This window comes from Atractosteus spatula, chromosome 1, assembly GCF_055471065.1.
Source record: "Atractosteus spatula isolate fAtrSpa1 chromosome 1, fAtrSpa1.hap1, whole genome shotgun sequence".
NCBI classification, from domain to species: domain Eukaryota; kingdom Metazoa; phylum Chordata; class Actinopteri; order Semionotiformes; family Lepisosteidae; genus Atractosteus; species Atractosteus spatula.
This window is the reverse complement of record NC_142706.1, coordinates 63,779,280-63,799,600: the sequence shown is the minus strand read 5'-3', so window position 1 is coordinate 63,799,600 and position 20,321 is coordinate 63,779,280. Positions and strand designations below refer to the sequence as shown.

Genomic DNA, 20,321 nt, shown 5'->3' with positions numbered 1-20,321 from the left:
GAGCTGAGTGAGCGCCCTATTCGTGCAGCACTGGCCTCAGGCTGGTGGAGCTGTGTGGTCTCTTCTTCCTGGGGGACGTGGGCAGTCGTGACTGGGGGGGTGCGCTGTGGGATGACTCTTGCAAGCTCGTAACGGTGAGTATTGCTTCATTCCAGCTGGGCATAATGGATGATCACCCCAGCTTTTCGAAAAAGAGGCTGCAGCATAGACATGAATCTATATGAACCTGGAGTCAAGCCATTTGATATCCCAAGGTGAGTTTCTTAATCGCTTAAAAACTACAAACACTGGCACAATGCATATTTGATTTCCTTAAGTGAAAATTTAAGGCAGTGATGGTCAAATGGCCAAGTGGCTAAGGACATATTTACACCATCTGACCTGTCAGTTCAACTGTTTTCAAAACAGCTGAAGCTTAAAACCTCCAAGTCTTACTCGGACTATAATTAACTTTCATAAACAATAAAAATTTACAAAATCCTGCACCGCAGCCAAATCCTATGAGGGTGTCATAAGAGGCATGCTGACTGCACTCTCCTTAAGCATTCATTGTACATGTAAGATAAAACCATTACTAATAATTATGGCCAATTGAAATGGTCATTAACCACAGCAAACTTGCAGTTTCAACAACAGCTGTATTTTGGTACCATATTTAAATCAGATTAGTTTTCTCCCTATTTTTAATTTCTTACCTTTTTTACATTCTACCAATGTATGTCCCTCATCAATCTCCATTTCTTTGTCATTGTCTCAATACCTTGATAAAAGCCTTCAGAGCCTTGCACAGATTTAATTGGGTTCTTCATCCCCATAAAACTACGCAAATAAGCTTGTCACAAACATCCCTGGGCAGAGACATTGTCCATGGACGTGCAATAGTCCACTATTATGGTCAGGCCATGTTCTCGAAACTTCACAAAACTGCTGGACACACAGTCGCCTGTTTGTAAAGAATACAGAAATCGCTCTGCAGAAAAGTGTTAAGTGTACAGGCTAAATAGGACATTTACACAATCAAGGACATTATCACATACTGAAGCTAAAGATGTCTTAGCAATTTTAAAGTGGCTAGCCAGAATTTAAATACCAGTTATTGCAGAAAAAAACACCAGCAGTCATGCAGAACATGTAACACAGAGTCAAGGAATAAATTGGAAAATGCAAGTTATTTTTTTACTTTTGAAGCTAATGAGGTACTATTCTGAGACTTATTTCCTAAATGCAATTATGCAATTTGTTTGTCAGGCATCAAGCAATTAAAAAGAGCAATCAAATATTGCTTTCTTTACAAAAAAAGAGTATAGCAGTAGATATGCTACACAGAAGTGTAATTCACTCCTAACTCTCTTTCTCTCTCTCTCTCTCACAGTTGCAAAACTCATACCTCTTCTCTGCTTTGGCAAGAGGTAGATTAGTATTGATATTCGTGCAAGAATTCATTTTTTTTATATTTTCTTTGTTCATTAAAAAATGCCTCCCAGAAAGCTGACTTGGTGGTGCCTGATGGTCTTAGATGTTTTGGGTTGCAGTCCCCTCCCAATCCCCCCAGTCTGGGCTCGGCTCTTTCTCACAAATAAACGTAGCCGGAAGCGCTCACATGGGCAGGGCGGTTCTGGGGGCTCTGGCCCAGTCCGGGCCCGTCAGCGCCGCCGTTCCACCACAACTGGTACAGACGCACGCGCAGAGACACACAGGAAACCCAGAGTCAGATCCTGAGACATGAGTGGAATGATGAGCAGCATCAGCTGGTTTTCCTCCAAAACATGGGAGCACTGGTTCGACACAGGCAACGTGGTCCGGGCCAGGCCGGGCCGGGCCGGCCCAGCAGGGGTCAGTACTCGTCCTCCGGCCCCTCGGAAGACCTCCTCCGCGGGTTGTGCAGGCAGCTGGCGATGTAGCGGGTCACTGTCCTCCGGAAATGCTGGGCGCTGCGCTCGTCCCTCAGGGTGTGGCCCTCGTCAGGGTAGATCTGCAGAGACAATGGGACAAATGAGGCCGATTAATTTTCAACACCTTTCCCATTTCGAGACAACAACACTGTTCTCCTCCCCACTGATAGCTGATATGTGGTGAGCGTACTGTGAGCACTCCGGCTGCTGTTGCACCATTCAAGGGTGGCTACACTGGTGGTGGTGGAAGGGAGTCCCCATTACCTGTAAAGTGCTTTGAGTTGAGGGTCCAGAAATGTGCTGTATTATTATTATAATACCCGGCAGGAGAAGGTAATGATAATAATTACTTGACCACTTCTCTGATGCCTCCAGCCTGCCATAATCGATTGATATTGAGTTTGAGCGCTAGCAGGAAATCAAGGGTACCCCCAACTGACTCAAAACCACTCTGTCTTAGCCTGGGCGCTGCCTACTTGGAGCAGCTGCTTGGGGCACAGCAGTCAAGCAACTGGGTAACAACACAGCCCTGGTTCAAACTGCCCACGTATCCCGTACTAATGAATTTAAAGTCATGAAGACCGTGAGAGGTCTAGGCTTGTTTGTGGACTGTGCCCTTTCAGGTGACTGACTCCCTGTGTGTTACCCTAAGCTAGTTACTCAACTCCCTGGTCCTTCAGAGGAGTAAGAAAGGGGAGATCCTGGGGTAGACGACTCTGCAGGATCACAAGACCAGGTGGGTCGACCTGCATACCTGCAGGGAGTAGTTTGCGTCCACCATCACCAGGCTGCTGAGGAGCTCTGCGGTGTGCTGGAAGTGGACTCGGGCTGCAGACGCAGAGACAGACGGAGATGCATTCAATCAGAGCTCACAGTTACTGCAGAGCGCAACACTGAACACCAGAGTCCTTAGGTTTATCTGGAAGCACACCCAAAAAATGAGCTCTTACGCCAAGCATCCCCTTAGTGCTCTTGGTATCCTTGTCAATGGGACAAGAGCCATTACCATGCACACAGACAGGCAATTAAATTAGTTAAGGATCAGGGTTGCAAATAGGGTGTCAATACTTTTACTCAGATTTACTGTGGTCCACGGCACTGGTAACAAAAGGGAGAAGTCATTTTGGTTAGATGGCATCATCATGCACAAGGCAAGAGGCACCGCCGGACCATGACACACAGCACATTTGACAGGAAAAACCAGCACAAAAGCGAATCACAGACGCGATGTGAAAGCGCCTATTCGCGTGGCCAGGTCAGCGCGCTCCAGTGTTTTTGAAAAGAACACACTCCCGCACCGCGAGAGCCCGGCCAAGTCGCAGTCACTTTACCGTCGGCTGTGCCGTGGAGCAGCAGGAAGTGTTCGCCCTTCAGCTTGTGAACTTCCCCCAGCAGAGAGGCCACCTGGGCAGGGAGAGAGGAGGAGAGCCACACCAGTGTGACAGCGTACGACTGGGCCCTCCTGTCCAGCACCGACACGCATTTAATACCACTGTGTGACTGGACTCCATTAGGCATCAGAATTAAGACTGGGACTGGGACAATGGTTCTGACTGGAATATTTCTATAATGGGCTTCATCTCTCTGTTCTCCCCCCCCACTGATAGCTGGTGTGTGGAGAGCAGACTGGTGCATCCAGGTGGTTCAGTGGCGTCCCCATTACCTGTAAAGCGTTTTGAGTAGGGTGTCCAGAAAAGCACTATATGAGTGTAATGATTATTATTATTATTTAAATATCAGTTATGAACCCAATATTGGAATAATGCTGTTGATAGTGACCTGGTGGCCTTCATTAAACCATGAATGAATGTGCTTTGTGAAAACTGCTTTTAGAAGTGCCATAGAAAATATAGTTTATTATTATAATTAATGCATAAACTGTATTGAAATGCATGTACTGTAACAAAGAGGCTCATTCATAGTGCATTTTCGGGCTGGCGTTGTGTGTGTGAACACGCCTGGAGGGGCTATAGCGACGCGTGTACATGTCCGTGGATCTGCTCGGGACACAGCTGGCACTCACAGAGTAGGAGCTCTCCTCCTTGGCTGGCAGCCCCAGGTAGCGTTCTGAAAATGCCGCACCTGCAGACACACGAGAGGGGGAGAGCGAGTCTGAGCGACGGACACGTGTCCACACTTCCTCACAGAAACACCATCTGAGTGACCAATTTGCATTACTTACAAACTTCAGCTCAATATCATGGGCTGGGATTATTCCTCATTGCTATTTTCTATGCTGAGTAACTATTGCAGCAAAAATGGTTTCTCTTCTGGGTTTTGGACTATTAATTAGATGATGGTCACTTTGAACTTAAGACACTACTGAAGCCCTGTCTAAGTGCTTAAACGAGATACTTTACCTTATTTGCCCTCATTCCAATCTGCTTTATAAATAGGTTTTCAATGGATAGAACACAATCCTTGTGCTATTATCACACTATAGATAAGAGATAACAAACTCCGGCCCAAGTCACGTCAGCTTGTGAAAGTGACCTTTAACTTAACAGTGTTGAGTCTGCATTGTAAGCTAGAACAACAGCTCCTGATTTGTCAGAACAGCCTCTCTGTGAAAGAAGGGGAATCTGTGGACCTACTGTAGAACCGGAAGTCCGTGATCGGAGCCGCTGCTGCCACACATTTAAACCGCTGCTCTGTCGCTGCCAGCATCTTCAGGGTTAAATACCCACCGAAGCCCTGAAATAAGAGCCGTCTGTTAAGACACTGCGTTGCCCTGCCTGCAGATCTCAAACGAACACACAAGAGTGCTGGAGAGAGCACAGAGAAGCAGGGCAAGTCAACGCCGAGGGGAAGCCAGAAATGTGCAACTGGCATGGGAATAGAATATCAAATACTAAGGGGGTCCAGCTAAAAACCCCCATCCCCCTGGCCAGGTCAGGTCAGATCTCTGATGGGCAAAGCAAACCCCAGTCATTGGAGATCACCGTACTAGACCTCGCAGTGGGGAAATGTTCTAAGGGTTCTGGCTTGGGGGAGCAAGCTCGTGTTTCTGAAGTACCTTCCCGTACAGAGCGATTCGTCTCTGGTCAATGTAGGGCCGCTGTATCAGCCACCTGCAACAACAAAGGGACAGAATTAGATTTCACAGCTCTCTTCCCAGCTGCTCACCCATAGGGGTGAGCTGCTAATACAGTTAATCGATTTTCCCTTTATAAGACTTGCAGAACCTCCCATTCACACCTCCAGCAAAGCCGCAATGTGATGTTGCATAAACCTGATGTTGAGATCGGGATGATTTCCCGATGCAGCATAAATCACATATTGAGAGTGCATAGGATCTCCAGATGTTACGTGAACCAGATGTCACAGCAAAACTGCCGATTTAATAGCTAGATTAAACTGTTTACAAGGAGGGATGGTTTTGAACATATTGGATGATTTTAAAATGTATTTTGGTTTTTGTCCATTTGCATTGGAACAAGCATTTAAAAAAACAACTGTCTGATGGAATAAAACTCAATGGAAATTTCCACCGGACACGGTTGTCATACTCACTCCACGGCTCTCAGCTGGTCCTTGACCTGCAGGGAGCCCAGGCTGTAGGGATCGAGCGCATGTGACCTTTGCCCTCTGCTTCCGTCGCTCTTGCCGTCCACCCAAGCCAGCGCCACGCCCAGAGAGCTGGACAGCGAGGTCGCCCAGTCCAGAGTGAACTGCTCCGTCGCTGACTGGCTGCCCGGTCTCCCGTCCCTGATGGAAACATTCAGGTGAAGGTCAACGAGCTGCCCAGCCACGTGGTTGAAGCTGATACCCTGGCTGCTTTGATGAAACAGCTGCATGTGATCCTGGGATCAATCAGCTACTGATTCCCAGCTAGGCTGCTTGGAGCTTGTATGTTCTCCCCCTGTTTGCATGGGATTCCTGCTGGTGCTCCGCTTTCCTCCCACAGTCCAAAGACATACTGGTAGGGGCTGGGATTGGCTTCTGGGAAAACACCCAGGGTGTGAGTGCGTGCATGTCTGCGTTTGTGTGGCGGTGTATGCTCTGCGATGGACTGGTGTCCCATCCGGTGTGCCCCCTGCCTCGAGCCCATTGCTTGCTGGGATCGACTCCGGCTCCCCTCTGCCCCTCGAATGGAAGAAGTGGTTAAGAAAATGGATGGATGGGATGAATGCCCTCCTCTCTTTTGCAACCATTCTTGTGTTCTTACGAAGCCGAGAGAGAGGGATCTCAACAAGGATACAGACGTGGAGGAGACGGCAGGAAGTGCAGGAGAGCAAGAGGACCCAGAGGACCTACTTCCTGTCTTCCAGACCGCACCTGCGTTCACCGGAAACACCTTCCAGACAGGAAGGCGGGAGTGTAATCGCGGACCACTCTGATGCCTGGGATTCAGCTGCCTGTGGTGAAGGGGGAGGCTCGGGTTCGGCTAAGGGGCGCGACGCGTGTGCCTGGGGGGCACGTCAAGACACCCGACGTGTCCGCAGCTCCCCGCCGGTGGGCAGCGGAGACTTACACCAGGAGGAGCAGGGGGTGCAGGTTCCCCTTGTACCCCGCGGGCAGAGCCAGCTTCAGCTGCAGGTCTGGAAGGGAAGGAGAGGGCCGTGAGGCAGGCGTGGGGGGGGGGTGCAGGTCAGGTGGCGGGTCAGGGGGCGCGGCCGTTTCCGTTACCGTGTCCGTCGGCCGGGACGGTCTCGAACTCGGTCACCGGGAGCCGCTTGCCCTCCAAGGCCTCTTCCAGCTGCCTGTTCTCTTCCAGGACGAAGTATCCTGCCGGCACAGAGCCACGCAGGGACAGCAGTAAGACCAGTGCCCGGAGATCGGGGGCCATGCTCACGAGATGGGAGGCTGGACAAACTGCTTCCTTGCAGTGAACAACCCGCATGTCAAGTCAGAACTGACCCGACCTATTTACATACTATTATTGACAGGTGTTTAATCAACGTGTGTATAGACACTCAATGCTTTGCCATTTTTTTAATAAACCTTTGAGTATATTTATGAAGCATACTAATTGCCGCACCCCCTTTACCTTGTCTTTGTAGGCTGTTAAAGAGCTTTAGGGTTACACAGTATAATTTACGGTATACACCGCTGCACCGACAGATAAGTGGGCAAACACCGCCCTCTAGCGGTAGATGGATGTATACTGCACAGTGCAAAAAATTTCCGCACTACCAGTTTGACGGGAAGTTTGGATTAGGATAAGAATATAACCCCCCCCCCCGTTATTTCCAAATTTTATGCTTCTGCACAAAACATTTAAAACGAAGCCACAATTTCAAAGATAAATCAGGGTTAACAAGCACTGTACATAAAATCACAACATTTTAAAATCAGCCACGTAAAGGGTTGGGGGGGCTAAAATGGCTTAAATGTTCCCAGAATGCCTAGTTCTAGTTCTCCCCAGAAGCCCCCGCTCCTGCTGTACTCACTGTGGGGTTTGTCTGTGCTGTGAACACTCACTCGAGGAACGCCGGGCCCTGCAGGGAGAACACAGACATGGTACAACACAGCAGCCTCCCATAAGGGTCCAAGCCAAGCCCAACACATTGAGATTTCACATTGAGAGTAATGGCTACATGGACACACAGTTTTCATTGTATTCAGCATACTGCACTACTTGCACATAATGTATTGCATACACACCTCGCAGCTCTATTTATATTGAGATCTGTCTGAGTTTATTTTATTCCGTTTCTATTGCACTATTATGTATTATTATGTAACCTTATTTTGTAACTTTAATTTTGTGATTTTTACATTTCGTTGCCAGCAACTACTGCTGCACGCTGTATTGTTGTGCATTTGATTGGCGGAGCAGTGGCACTGTGGCTAAGGATCTGCGCCTGTGGCTGGATGGTTGCTGGTTCAAATCCCGCGGCCAGCAGAGGAATCCGACTCCATTGGGCCCCTGAGCAAGGCCCTTAACCCCAGCTACTCCAGGAGTGCTGTATAAATGGCTGACCCTGTACTCTGACCCCAAGCTCCTCTCTCCCTGCCTGTGTGTCTCATGGAGAGCAAGCTGGGGTATGCAGAAAGACAAATTCCTACTATAAGAAATTGTATATGACCAAAAAAAGTGATCTCTGATTGATTGATTTCCATGATGAAGCAGTAGGATGTTCTTTCTTCCTCACCCAAGCCTTAAGAGCCCCCAGGCCCACTTTGTTACTGTTCACAGGAAACTCATAACCAAAACTGACGACTTAGAGATTTGACACAAGCCTACACCTCAGCCGCTAATGAGATGTAGTTTCAAGGCAGAGCAAGTCTTGGATAAAAAAAACTAAGCACGCCCCAGGTGCATCACAGGTTTTCCTGCGACTGGGGACCTATGCTGACTCGGTTTTCTCTGGGGTTGTGAGGCCGTGCCAGTTTCAGTCGGCACGGTTGGTTCTCCTGCATGTGGATTCCTTCGAAGGGGCAGCCAGCTGCTCAGCCGGGACAGGGTTCTGAAATGCGCCCGCCTTCGCAGATCCCAGCTGCCTGAGGCTCAGGACACCCTGCATCTCCTGACTGCCTGCATCTCAGTCCTTCTTATTGGAAGGGAAAGGATGCTTCGAAAAATGCCGCAGCGCTGTGGCCACACTGGTTCAGTTCAATGTTTTTTTTCATTTAGCGTAGAAATAGAAAACCGTGGAACTGCACTAGCTTGGGACACAATCCAGGAGCAGTTTCAGAACTCATTTTGAATCTATTTCGATGAGAAATGAATGTACTTCCCACACTATCTGAAATCAATACTGCTGCAAATGACAAAATGTTCCAATATTGTACAAGGACGCAGTCTTTCCCAGAGACAAGATTGCTTTATTCTCAGGGAAGACACATGCAAATCACCACTTATTGAGCACAAAGGGGCATTTTATATGTGTGTTATTAGACCTATCAAATGGCTAACATCTGACCTTGAACTCCTTTGCGAAGTTTCTGCCATCAAACCCAAAAAGGTGCTTTTTTTAACACTTTTTAAAAACATTTTCACTGTCGAAAAAACATCAGCAGGCCATAGAGCAATTCCAAGTTATTTAGTGTTAATCATCTCCTCTACTACCGAATGAAGGCTCTTTCTTATAAAGAATGAAATGCAATCGTACCTGTCATTAATGAGTAGGCTTGTTTTGGGTTGAACTAAAAAGGCAGAGCTGGTGCAAAGAATCTGAGAGCAGCTGCAAGGGTTAAAGGCAACAGTGTGCTCAGAGACAATGTGCCTGGGCGGACAGTGGCGGCGCCTCGGGTTCGAGGCTCAGTGCCCAGCCCACCTTGACAGAGCAGGACGAAGCTGGTTTTCTGGGGACTGAAGCTCGCCCTGAAGAAGGTGCAGTTGGGAAGGAGGTCGCAGGTCAGGCAGCGCCGCTGGAAGACGCCGGTGATGTCCGCGCTGTTGGGGGGAGAAGGAGAAGAGACGAGAGGGTTCATGTCCAAGTCTGCGGAAAGCACACCACAGAAGGAGCAGGCTGGACGCTGAAGTGTTGATCTTTCACTGAAAGTGTGACTTCCTGGCCCAAGGAAGTGTGAATTCCAGCAGGGTCCTTATACACAGAAAGTACTAATAAAAAATGTAAAAAAAAAAAGACACAAAAAAAATACTCTTAACTTTGTCTCATTAAAATAAAAAAAACAGCAGAAAAAAGAATAATGCATCACTCTAATAAGCAGGGGAAGCTGCAGTCCCCTTTCATTTTCATTAAAGCCACAGCAGACAAATATTATTGCTCTACAGGCTGCAGTCGCTGTGGGAGGTTTTGGCGCTTGACAAAGGAGCGCGTTGATTCCCTGTAATTACCATCACTCTGCATCTATCCTCCCCCTCGCGGCGTTGTTCTTATGAATAAGCAATGAATCGAGCCACCACACTGCGAGGGGGAGGAAACGGTGGGGAGTTAGCCCTGATAATGAGGGCGTCTCGGGGGGGACACGCTGAGCGGACACCGGCCCCGGCGAGGGAGGAGATGGCCAGGGGGCTGGGGCAGGGCAGGGAGGTCATAGACTGGAAACACTGGTCTCTCACCAGGAGGAGGGAGTCCAGTTTTCTCTGAGGTCTAATGTCTGTAGCTTTACTGCTGTGCTTCGACGATTACAAAAAAAGAGAATATTGTCAGCCTCACGTATCGGCACTACATTGCTTTGTTCCCTGATGGTGACTCATTTAAAGACCCCGACGTCAGAATAAACCCCCACCTCATAAAGCACTCATGCCGTAATCTGGTTTCGCTCTTAAATTGTCTCGGAAGATTTATAGTCATAACAGTGTGAAAATATTGCCGACGTCTATAATTAATTAACCCTGCCGCACACATACACAAAAATGACTTTTTTTTTCCTCAAAAAGAAGGGGATGCTGCCTTATCATTGCGGCGGGCCTGACGTTGTTTAAAAGCAATCGCAAAGCCACGCGCTGAGTTCAGCAGATCATGATCCTCCTGTGAAGTGTACCACAGATGGGGAGCTGAATTGGAGCCGACAGCTATAATGATTACACGTAGCGTTTTCAGCGTGAAAGCAGAGATGATGTATTATAAGGCACCACAAAGGAGTCCGATAAATTACCAGTGTGCGTTTAAGCAAAGCCTCTGGCGAGCAGGAATTATTGGTATGATTGGGCATCAGGGATTCTTTGCTGGCTGGTGGATGGTGAGGAGTGCAGTTGAGTTACCGTGCAGAGGGCCCAGGGTCTCTGAGCAGGCAGAGCTGACACTAGATCAGCATGTCAAATGCTCAGTGAAACACAGTCTCCTGCACAGCAGCACCTGGATTTCCGCTGAATGTCAGGAAGTAGTACCTTGTCAGAACGCTGCACAGGTACAGAAATGTCAGGCATGGAACACCGGGACGTACAGTACATACAGCAACTCACGCTTCATATCAATTGACAGTAATGTACTGTGAAGCAATGATTGAAGATCCAACGACCCTTCACTGCTCTGACATTCCAGTACCAGTTTCTGACGAGCGGAGACACATTCACATTCAAAGCACTTGTCAGATGTAATTCACACACCTGTGTTCAAATACGGTCCATTGCCAGACACCGACAGGCATCCCCTGTTGTGTTTTGGATCACAGTAAGTTAAAACTGTACTGTACAAGGCTCAAATAAGACCAAAATAAGTCTTATAGTATAATAATCTCTAATACGTGCCAAAAAAGGTGGTGCTGCTCTGGAGGCATTCCAGAGAAGAGCAGACCAGTACATTCCCCATGCGTAATAGCCGTGCCAATGCCGTTAATCAACAGGCTATTGCCCAGGGTCCTACCAGGCTTGTTTGCTCCATGACTACCCAGCTAAGAACCTCACCTGCCTTATTTTTGGAAAGCCATATCATCCTGCAACTCACCACTGGCAGCCCACTGAAACTCAACAGGTGTGAGCCTGGTTAGTATCAGGATCGGAGACCCTCTGGGAAAAACTAAGGTTGCTGCTGGAAGAGGTGTTATTGGGACCATTAGGGGGCACTCACGCTGTGGTCTGTGTGGGTCTTGAACAGGGAAGATTACAAGGGGACCTGACACAAACGTTTAAAATCCTCAAGGGTGCTGACGCGGTCAACCCAAATCCAACAGTGAAGAATCAACATAGACTCAATGAAACAATAACCAGAGGCCAAAAGTAGAAACTCCATGGAGCCGCATGTATATCTGAGAACAGGTGGCACTTCTTCTCCCAAAGGGTGGTGGGAGTGTGGAACAGGGAGCCGGCCATGTTGTTGAAGACGATATCCTGTCTTCATTCGAGAAACGGCTGGATGAGATTCTCAGATCCTTTAGTTATTTATAAACCAAACTTGCTAGATGGGATAAGTGGCTTCTTGCTTGTAACCTTTCGTGTGTGCATGCCATTTTCACAATAAAAAAGGTTCTGTGCACGTACGATAAGCACTGGGCAAATGCTGTCATTTTTTTTGCAAATGTTTTCAGTGCACTCCAAGAAAATGCAATGACATCGCTGTCAAAGTCGCTATCTGTTACAACAAACAGGAGCAGAATCTCAGGCTCACCTGTACAGATGCCTGCTGCGCTTGGACGCCTCTGTGCTCAGGAAGTATCTGTAAAAGACCAAGGTGGACCACTGTGATTACACTCATTTTCCCAAAAATGACCTTGTATGGCACTACTTAGACAATGTAATTCAGCTGCTTTAAACAGGGCATACCCAAGGAGCTCAGTTTTGGTCCAGGCTGACTGATGTACATGATCTCCTCACTCTTAGGTCTGTATTATTCAGTCCTCACTGTTTTTAAAATGCATTGCAGGTTCCTAATGAGCTCAGCTCACTACTAAAAACCTTATACCATCACAAGGTGAAGGCAACATAAGCATCAGCACACCCAGCAGCTCCAGAGCAGATTCTGAACTGGCCTGCTCCCAGGCGTCAGGACAGTACTGTCCATCCCGATGGTTATGCCCTGTGTCTCTGTCTGGTAAGATGCTCCTTGGACGGAGAATCCCGTACATTTTCCCCCCCTCCTCATCCAGGGCGCAGAGAGACGTCACATCCCAGTTTCCAGATGTCAGGAATCGAGACGGGGTGGAGGGCACCGCTGGCTGCAGCGAGGAGGAGAGAGAGGATCATGAGATTAAGATGGTACTAGGATCGGCACCTGTCCAGGTTTTGCCAGGACTGTGCCCATTTTGAAGTGGCGGCCCAGTGAAATCTCTAATACTTCCCAGGACATTACATGTTGGATCCTTGATACAACGTTTATCATCCTTCAATAACAATGTCTATGCTTGTCAGTCTCCCCTGTTCCTGAATTGTGAACTATTCTTCTACCCATGAGAAGAAATCGCAAACTTATTTGTTAGCAGACGCCCACCTTTATTACCACACGAGGTTAGTTCTTGCATTTGACTGGCTGTACAAAGCTGTAAAAGCCAATCAGCTTGGCCAAATGATGTTAGTTTCACAACAATACTGTAACACTTCAGGGTGCCCTTCAGTAAGGGCACCCTTGCCTTCTGCCTACACAGGTCGGCCCCGCACCATGGGGGACACGAACCCGGGCCTCTGGTGTCACTCAACAGGGACCCAGCTTGTTGAGCTAAAGAGAGATAGCAGGGCCACAGCCGCTAGGCTGGAGAGAGATCTCTCTACAGCCCAGTGGCTGTAGTCCTGCTATCACAGGGAAGGGCGGTGACGTCACCGCTCTGGTAAGCCGGCTCTTACACACCACTGACGGCCGTATGTGTTACAATACATTTCCATATTTTATAAAAAGAGGGCTGGCTGAAGCAACAGCCATTACATCAGCTTAAATATAGGTAAGGACTACAGTAGAAAAGTGCAGACACCTTTACACTGGGAATATACAGAAGCTAATGATTTTTCTCATGTAAAAAAATGATGTCCTGTTTTTTGTCAGAAGTCAGAAGTGGGCTTTCTACCTTGTGCATGTCAAAGACTCTCTCTGTCCACTGCGATTGTTTTACAGTATAATTTGGTTAAAGTGGACCTTTTTAAGAGTGCAAGGAGTTTCATGCATTACAAGCCTGGCATCAGAAGAGCACAGCTGGGTTAAACCAGGGCTCCCAGGTGAAAGTGCATAGCATTAAAACACTCCCACTGCAGCAGGGCACCAAGCCTGTATTTCAGGACAGTACTCAGACCGGTAGAAAGCCGTGGTGATCTGTGTACTGACTGACAGGAAGGATGCGCAGGGCTGTCTTCTACAGATCAGAGGCGGGACAGTGCTGTGTGCTCCACCTTTAATTTTATCAAGGATTTTACACTGTGCACTATGTCAAACTGACAGCGAGGCCTGACACTGTACAGCAGGCACCTACCTGGGCTGCCAGCGTGGCAACGTGGCGATATTCGCCACGGGCCCCCTGCTTGGCTGGCAGGGTAAGGTAGAAGATGGAGCCATCCTGGGAGAAGAGGGGCGCCTCCTGCTGGAATGCGAGATGTACAGTAACAGAAAAAATGAAATGGGAACATACAGATTCCACTATATTGGTATTTTAAGAAATGTCTCTACACATAATACTCAGTGTCTCTGATCAGTGATTTTCTTACCAATAATTCCACATGCAGGTCAGAACCACAGTGCATTTCCAACAGTAATGTGGAAACTCTTAGGAATGATCTGATACTCTCATGTCTGCTGTCAGTATAAATAAGAAATCTATTCTCTGGGTCAAGCAATGAGACACTTTCTGTTCACAGCAGTGTGTAAAAATCTATGAAAACCCCCTGGAATTTTATTAACGGCATCACGTCAATGTAGCACATAACCAATTAACATAAAATATTGAAAGGGAAGAAGTTGCATAATTGTGTATTTGAAAACAAGCCACAATTTTTTAGAACCGTGGAGTCTTCACAAAACATATTACATATCGAGCAGACATTTTGGTCAATGCTGCTATTCCATTTGGGAATAAAAAGCTGATAGAGCAAAGTTTCCAGAAAGGTAATGACTCCACATGCACTTCCAGGAAATGTGCTTGGGTTTTTTTAATGAGTTTCATTAGATGAGTTTGCAGAATAAAAGTCTCTATATGAAATGAATATATTTTGGCGTGCGGACTCAAAAACTGATGAATCTTGAGGTGTCTGAATGCATTTTCTCTGTGTTGGAACTCAGTCAGATGTCACAGATTGGACCGCCTCCTGAAGGCCCCTTCGATCAGGAACACATCAGTCTCTGGGCTAGAGCGACAAAGGCAAGATACCTGTGCTGGGCCTTGCCAGACATCCACAGCAGATTTGTATTTCTGAAGAAGAATGAGAGAAAATGGAAAGCAGCTAATTAACTTAAAAAAATAGCCATTGATTTACATAATCCATTCTCCCATCCATTTTCTAACTGGATGGAAGTTATCCAATACGAAGGAGCCAGAGCCTATTCCAGCAAGCAAAGGGCGCAAGGCAGGGTACACCTTGGACGGGACGCCAGTCCAAAGCAGGGTAGACAGACACAAATATACACACACCAGGGCCAATTTTCGCAGATGCTTAATTAATCCAACAATACGTCTTTGGACCGTGGGAGGAAACTGGAGCACCCAAAGTAAACCCTCATGAATACCAAGAGAACATGCAAACTCCACACAGACAGAACCCCAGGAACCAAGCCCAGGGCCCTAGCTCTGCGAGGCAGCAATGCCAACCACTGTGCTGCTATGCCACTCATTATACATCATGATAATAACAATTTATCATTTGGCAGACTGAAGCACTGGGCAGAAACTAGAGGGGTGAACTATGGCAACAACAGCTGGTTGATCTCCAAACAGTGTTACTGAACTCTGACCTCTCACCTCTAAGCATGCCCCTGTGGTGGCCTCGCACACGGTGAGCACTGATTGGTTCTGGGGCCGGTTCAGCCATCGCACGGCCAATCGGGTGCTGCTAACCCAGGTCACCATGGAGATGTAGTACTCCCTTTCAGCAAACACAAACACAACAGATCCCACAGTGCACTTCTTTACGATTCCAAATTGTTTTAATCCATATCGTTAATGTAGTAATCAAAATGTGTACCAGCACTGTTTGTGAGATTTTAGAGCATTTTCTGTGTGCGTCTGCTTACACACAGAGCATTTTACACATCTTGCCAGGCGAAACAACAGGAAATATAAAATCAGGACTTAAGGAATATAGTTCTCTGACTTATTACTTTATTGTTGAGCAGAATGGAAAGCATAAAGGGATATTTGGTACAGCTGCAGGGTACACACTCTATGAACGTTTACTGAGGTAAAGTATGGCTTCATCAGAGGTGACTGTACAGCAACAGAAAGAACTAAGACACAAGTGCTGACGTGGACCGATGACCAATAAGCCTCCATAAAGTCCTGCATCTTTCTTGTCCAGCAGGAGAGGCGAGGGTAGTGGCTGTGTACCTGGCTCTGATGGAGTCTGGAGGGATCATCTCCAGGGTGTGAGCAGGGCCGTACAGATTCACCACGAACAGACCGACCGAGGGGATGGGGGACCCAGCCTGGAACAAGGCACACACATGTGCGTACGAACAAACACAGCTCCTCAACAACAGCACACATGACGTTATTTTGATCTGCGTCCATGGTGGAGGAAGTAGGCCGTTACTAAATGTGAAGTGCTTTGTGACACTTTCAGATGAAAAGCACAAATAAAGTGCATGTGATTGATTCATTGATTAGGACAAGAGTGTTAAAGCCCCCTGCTCTTTATACAATTTATGCTGCTGTATTTTAATGATGTGCTATTTAGCCTTCACTGTGGCTGAATAGCCATAGATATTGACATTCACCAGGCTTTATGACACTTTCAGTAGATAACGGAACACATCACCTTTGCTGTAGCTTTTGGTATTCAGTCATGATGCCAATCAAGGCAGCAACCCAGGTTTATGGAAACTGTTACACTGTTCAATGAAAAATGTCTAGTGTTGTGCATCTGCATAATGTATTGTTCTAAGAAAGTATTTCTAGTTCCACACGTGCAGGCGTGTTCCAGACAGGGAAAAGTCCCTATGGGCCTGTTGAGTTCAAACGGCCAAGGGCCCTTCTCAGGGAGCTCAACTTGCAGCTTAATGCAGCCGGCTGACCACTGAGATTAATTCACTGTGTGAACACTTAAACGTCTGTTAAATAGATTAATTCTAGTTCTGCGATTCCATGGAAGTATGTTTTTCTTTATCCTGACTGCCATTACAATAACAATAAAACGATACATTTTATTTCATTTTATATAGTGCCTTTAAAAGTAACTTCTCAAACCATTTTACTATAAGAGGCAAAAAGGTTAAGACAAGGAGAAGAGATAACAAAATGAGCACAACTGAGAACAAGGGTTTGGAATGCTTGTTCCAAGAAGAAGATGCAAGGCACAGACACAGACCTGATTAGGTACAAGCCCCTGTGAAGAAGGTTTTGAGTCTGGATCTGAAAGTGCTCAGGAAAGGTGATATTTTTGGGGGTAGGATTCCAGAGCTTTGGGGCATAGCAAGCAAAGGCCCTGTCACTCATAGAATGTAATAATAATAATTAATAATTGCTTACACGTATATAGCACATTTCTGGACACTCCACTCAAAACTCTTTACAGGTAATGGGGACTCCCCTCCACCACCACCAGTGTGCAGCCCCACCTGGATGATGTGATGGCAGCCATAGTGTGCCAGAATGCTCCCTACACACCAGCTATCGGTGGGGAGGAGAGCAGAGTAAATGAAGCCAATTCATAGATTAGGAGGCCATGATTGGTAAGGGCCAATAGGAAATTTGGCCCAATGTAGATGGGCTTAGGGGAATGAACAGGAGACCAGTGTTGTGAATGTAACACAGATCTGGATAGATGACTGATGCACCTTCTTTCAGACAACACAACAAGTTCACAAGCATCTAGCCAGTGATGCACAGCCCAATTCCCCACACCCATCATCACCAGCACTGCTCCCCTGATAGTTAGCAGACACAGTCAGTCAAGCCTGGGGAAGAAAATCGATCTCCTGGCTCTTGTGCACTCCAAGAGAAAGCTTTACAAAATCAGCCACTCAGGTGCCCAGGAATTGTGAGCATTCTTTCCTCGTTTACAGTTATTTAACATTTTACCTAACAGATGTCTGCAGCCAAAAGCCTCTTCCTTAAGCTGCTCTCACCTTAGGGTAAGGATAGTAGATGTTGGCTGGGTACACTCCACCTAGGAAGTGAGGTATTTCCATTGTGGGCGTGGCAGAGTTGTTGATAGTTAGGTAGGCTAGCCGCGCACCGTCACATGACCACCAGTGGGCGGGGTATGTCAGAAGGACCTCCTCTGTGGACAAGCAATCAAGAGCAAGCAGGAACAGGAAACTAGTGAGACCACTGGGCTAGCTTTTCTTTTTACTGAGTAAATATAATGGAAAAGAGTTTCAGAAACAAATTGAATGCACAGATAAATACTGAGCTTTACAGATTTTTTCCATCATTTACAGATCTTCAAAGCAGTAACTAGAAGTGTTCAGCTATATAATTTTCTTAATTAAATCACAGATCTCTGCTTTGGTGATGATGAAAGAGGCTCAAAGGTTTATTTATGAATTAATGATTACTCTCATTATTGCAAGAGTTTAGTTACTGTACAGTGCCTGTTACATGAACAGTGATCTGCTTTTAAATTTGACAAATGAAAACACTTCAGGAATGGCAAATGGGAGAATAATCTACACATTTATATTAAAAAAAGAGCCATTTAAATTACACTGGGAACCTGATAGAGCAATGAACCTGGTAGCCGACACACTGTTTATCCTCCAAGGAAAATGAAATTAGTCTTGCTGATAATCGATTTGGCTGCTGGAACAGGATACAATTAAAGCCAAGGACTCCAATAATGAATAAATGACAAGAGGTGGCAGCACTGTAAATAAAATCCAATATCCCCACAATAACTAAGAGATATCCTCACCCTCGTAGAGCCAGTCAGACACTCCATTGAGGACCAGCCCCTCCCTGCCAGTGGAAGTGAGCCGCAGGGCGCTACTGGATACATCCAGCTGATAGTAGATGTTGTTCTCAAAGACATACACCTGGTAACCAACGAGAGGTCTGGGAATCAAGAGCTTATACACTTCCTTACACTAAGTGTTGTGGGGGTCTGGAACAAGCTGAGAAACAACAAAGGTAAAGCTGACACCAGAGAATACTTTAAGATGTGTCAGGAATAGATCAAGCTATTAATTGTCTATTAACACCCAGTCAGTGCTCTGTCATTTGTCAGCTTTATGGGGTTAAGTTAAACATCCTTTGATTGAGAGAGTGGTAACATAGAGATAAAGAGCAACAGAGGCACTGAGAAAGCTAAGTGCAGAGGCAACGCAGTGACAGAGAGAGGAAAGCAGTGGGACAGACAGACCTGTGAGGGCAGACTCACTCATTCACTCACCAGCTGGTTCCCCTGGGGTCCCCAGGCAGCAAACTGCAGAACAGAGGGCTTCACCTCTGGGGGGTTGAGCTCAGAGATCTCCCTGCAACAAAAAGACAGATGGCATTCATGGGCATGAGGGAGAGGTGCTTGTTACAGGTCTCTGAGGGAACGCAGGTGACATTCGCTCCCTGGTTCCTTAACAGTTGTAGCCCTAGGACAGGGATGGCAAGTCCAACTCCTGGAGAGCCGTCGCTCTTCTGGTTTTTGATACAACCCGAGTTGTCAATTAAGCAATTAGCCTCATCGTTTTATTACTTAGACATGTACAGGATGTTTCTCAGAAAGTATTTCTTTCCTTTTGACAACTTATTCACTTCATTAAAAGTGTGGTTGCTTTCAAAACTCTTCGGAGTCAGGGCAGAAATGGTACAGTGATGCAGTTAATTAAAATAGTTAGACCCACTATGTCACTGAGGGCTCAGGTGGAACAAAACCAGGAAGACACTGAGCTCTCCAGGAGCCGAGTCTGACACCCCTATTCTAGAACATCAAAGCAGGACCACACTGGCCTCTGGCTTGTATTTCCACCTTCTACCCTGAGCCAATCAGTCACTCAATCGGTCACTTAAATGGACTTAATTATTTCAATGAAATGGTTAGTGATACAGTGGGGTCTTAAACACTTGGGAGGCCAGTCTCTTCTGGTTCATCAGATAATCACGCCAAATCCAGCAGGCAGGACCCATGTTGACCAAAAGCCAGAAGACACTATAAGCAGTTTTCCAGTCTCTGGGCTAATTGCTATCAGGCTGCAGGATCATTAGATCCAGGGTGCATACTGAAAGAAATGAACATGCAAAGAATTCTGTTTCATCACAGCCCTGCCATGTCGCAGCTGACATGTGAACAGGACACAAGTTATTTGCTTTCCAGTTTGGCCCGTTACACATGCTTTTCCTCCTTTTCCTCTTTTGTGGTCTCCATGTGGAATGTCATGTGCCATGCTCACTGATGCTTCTGTCAGCAAACAGCTCCCGTACAGGTAAAATATCCCTAGAGGAAATGGCACAGGGAGGTGGATCGCTGGCATGCCAGCTCTGCTTGTGCCGCAATTAAATGCTTCCCCCCAGATGCATTTCTTGCAAACAATTTGTTTTCAAAGTAATCTGTCCAGGAATGGTTAGTGAACAGCATTAAAACGATGATTAAGAGGGAAACCATGCAAAACAGGAAAAGCAGAACGAAGGGTGGATGAGAGGAGAGGGTCCATTAATGCCAACAGTATTGCCAACCTTAGGGGACATGTGTGAAGATGGGTTCAAAGGTCAAAGACCGCAGGTGGAATTGTGTGGGAAAAAGGACTGCAATGGTAGGTTATGCAGGGGTGACACTGGGCAACACCTTGAACTGCACTCAAATCATTTCAGCAGCTTGTTACTGTTCTATTAGCTGAAGACAATCTTCATTCAGACACTTACCTGAACAGTACAGGGGCTCTAGATCTTTAAAAATTACTACTGTACTTTGTGACACAAGACACTCATTCTGACATGCCATTTTATTCTCCAAATGGGCTAAAAGTTCATTGCAAGCAGTCGCAGGCATGTGTGAGACTTCAGCCCTTAAAACAAAAC

At 46.7% G+C, this 20,321-nt stretch overlaps 1 protein-coding gene across 1 annotated transcript in view; it reads right to left on the bottom strand.

Moving 5' to 3' along the window:
• Positions 1-1,834: 1,834 nt before the first annotated feature.
• Positions 1,835-20,321, bottom strand: part of LOC148841524 (inactive dipeptidyl peptidase 10) — a 41,870-nt gene continuing 23,383 nt past the window's right edge. Inside the window, exons 13-32 of the mRNA XM_088921159.1 lie at positions 18,706-18,787; positions 18,229-18,349; positions 17,441-17,595; positions 15,702-15,799; positions 15,117-15,240; positions 14,529-14,570; positions 13,638-13,745; positions 12,307-12,398; positions 11,852-11,899; positions 9,116-9,234; positions 7,286-7,333; positions 6,522-6,620; positions 6,367-6,433; positions 5,406-5,600; positions 4,909-4,963; positions 4,487-4,586; positions 3,916-3,974; positions 3,224-3,296; positions 2,647-2,720; positions 1,835-1,972 (exon numbers count right to left, since the gene is read on the bottom strand). Coding sequence (XP_088777285.1) covers positions 1,835-1,972; positions 2,647-2,720; positions 3,224-3,296; positions 3,916-3,974; positions 4,487-4,586; positions 4,909-4,963; positions 5,406-5,600; positions 6,367-6,433; positions 6,522-6,620; positions 7,286-7,333; positions 9,116-9,234; positions 11,852-11,899; positions 12,307-12,398; positions 13,638-13,745; positions 14,529-14,570; positions 15,117-15,240; positions 15,702-15,799; positions 17,441-17,595; positions 18,229-18,349; positions 18,706-18,787 — 1,897 coding nt within the window. The remainder of the gene's footprint in view (positions 1,973-2,646; positions 2,721-3,223; positions 3,297-3,915; positions 3,975-4,486; positions 4,587-4,908; positions 4,964-5,405; positions 5,601-6,366; positions 6,434-6,521; positions 6,621-7,285; positions 7,334-9,115; positions 9,235-11,851; positions 11,900-12,306; positions 12,399-13,637; positions 13,746-14,528; positions 14,571-15,116; positions 15,241-15,701; positions 15,800-17,440; positions 17,596-18,228; positions 18,350-18,705; positions 18,788-20,321) is intronic.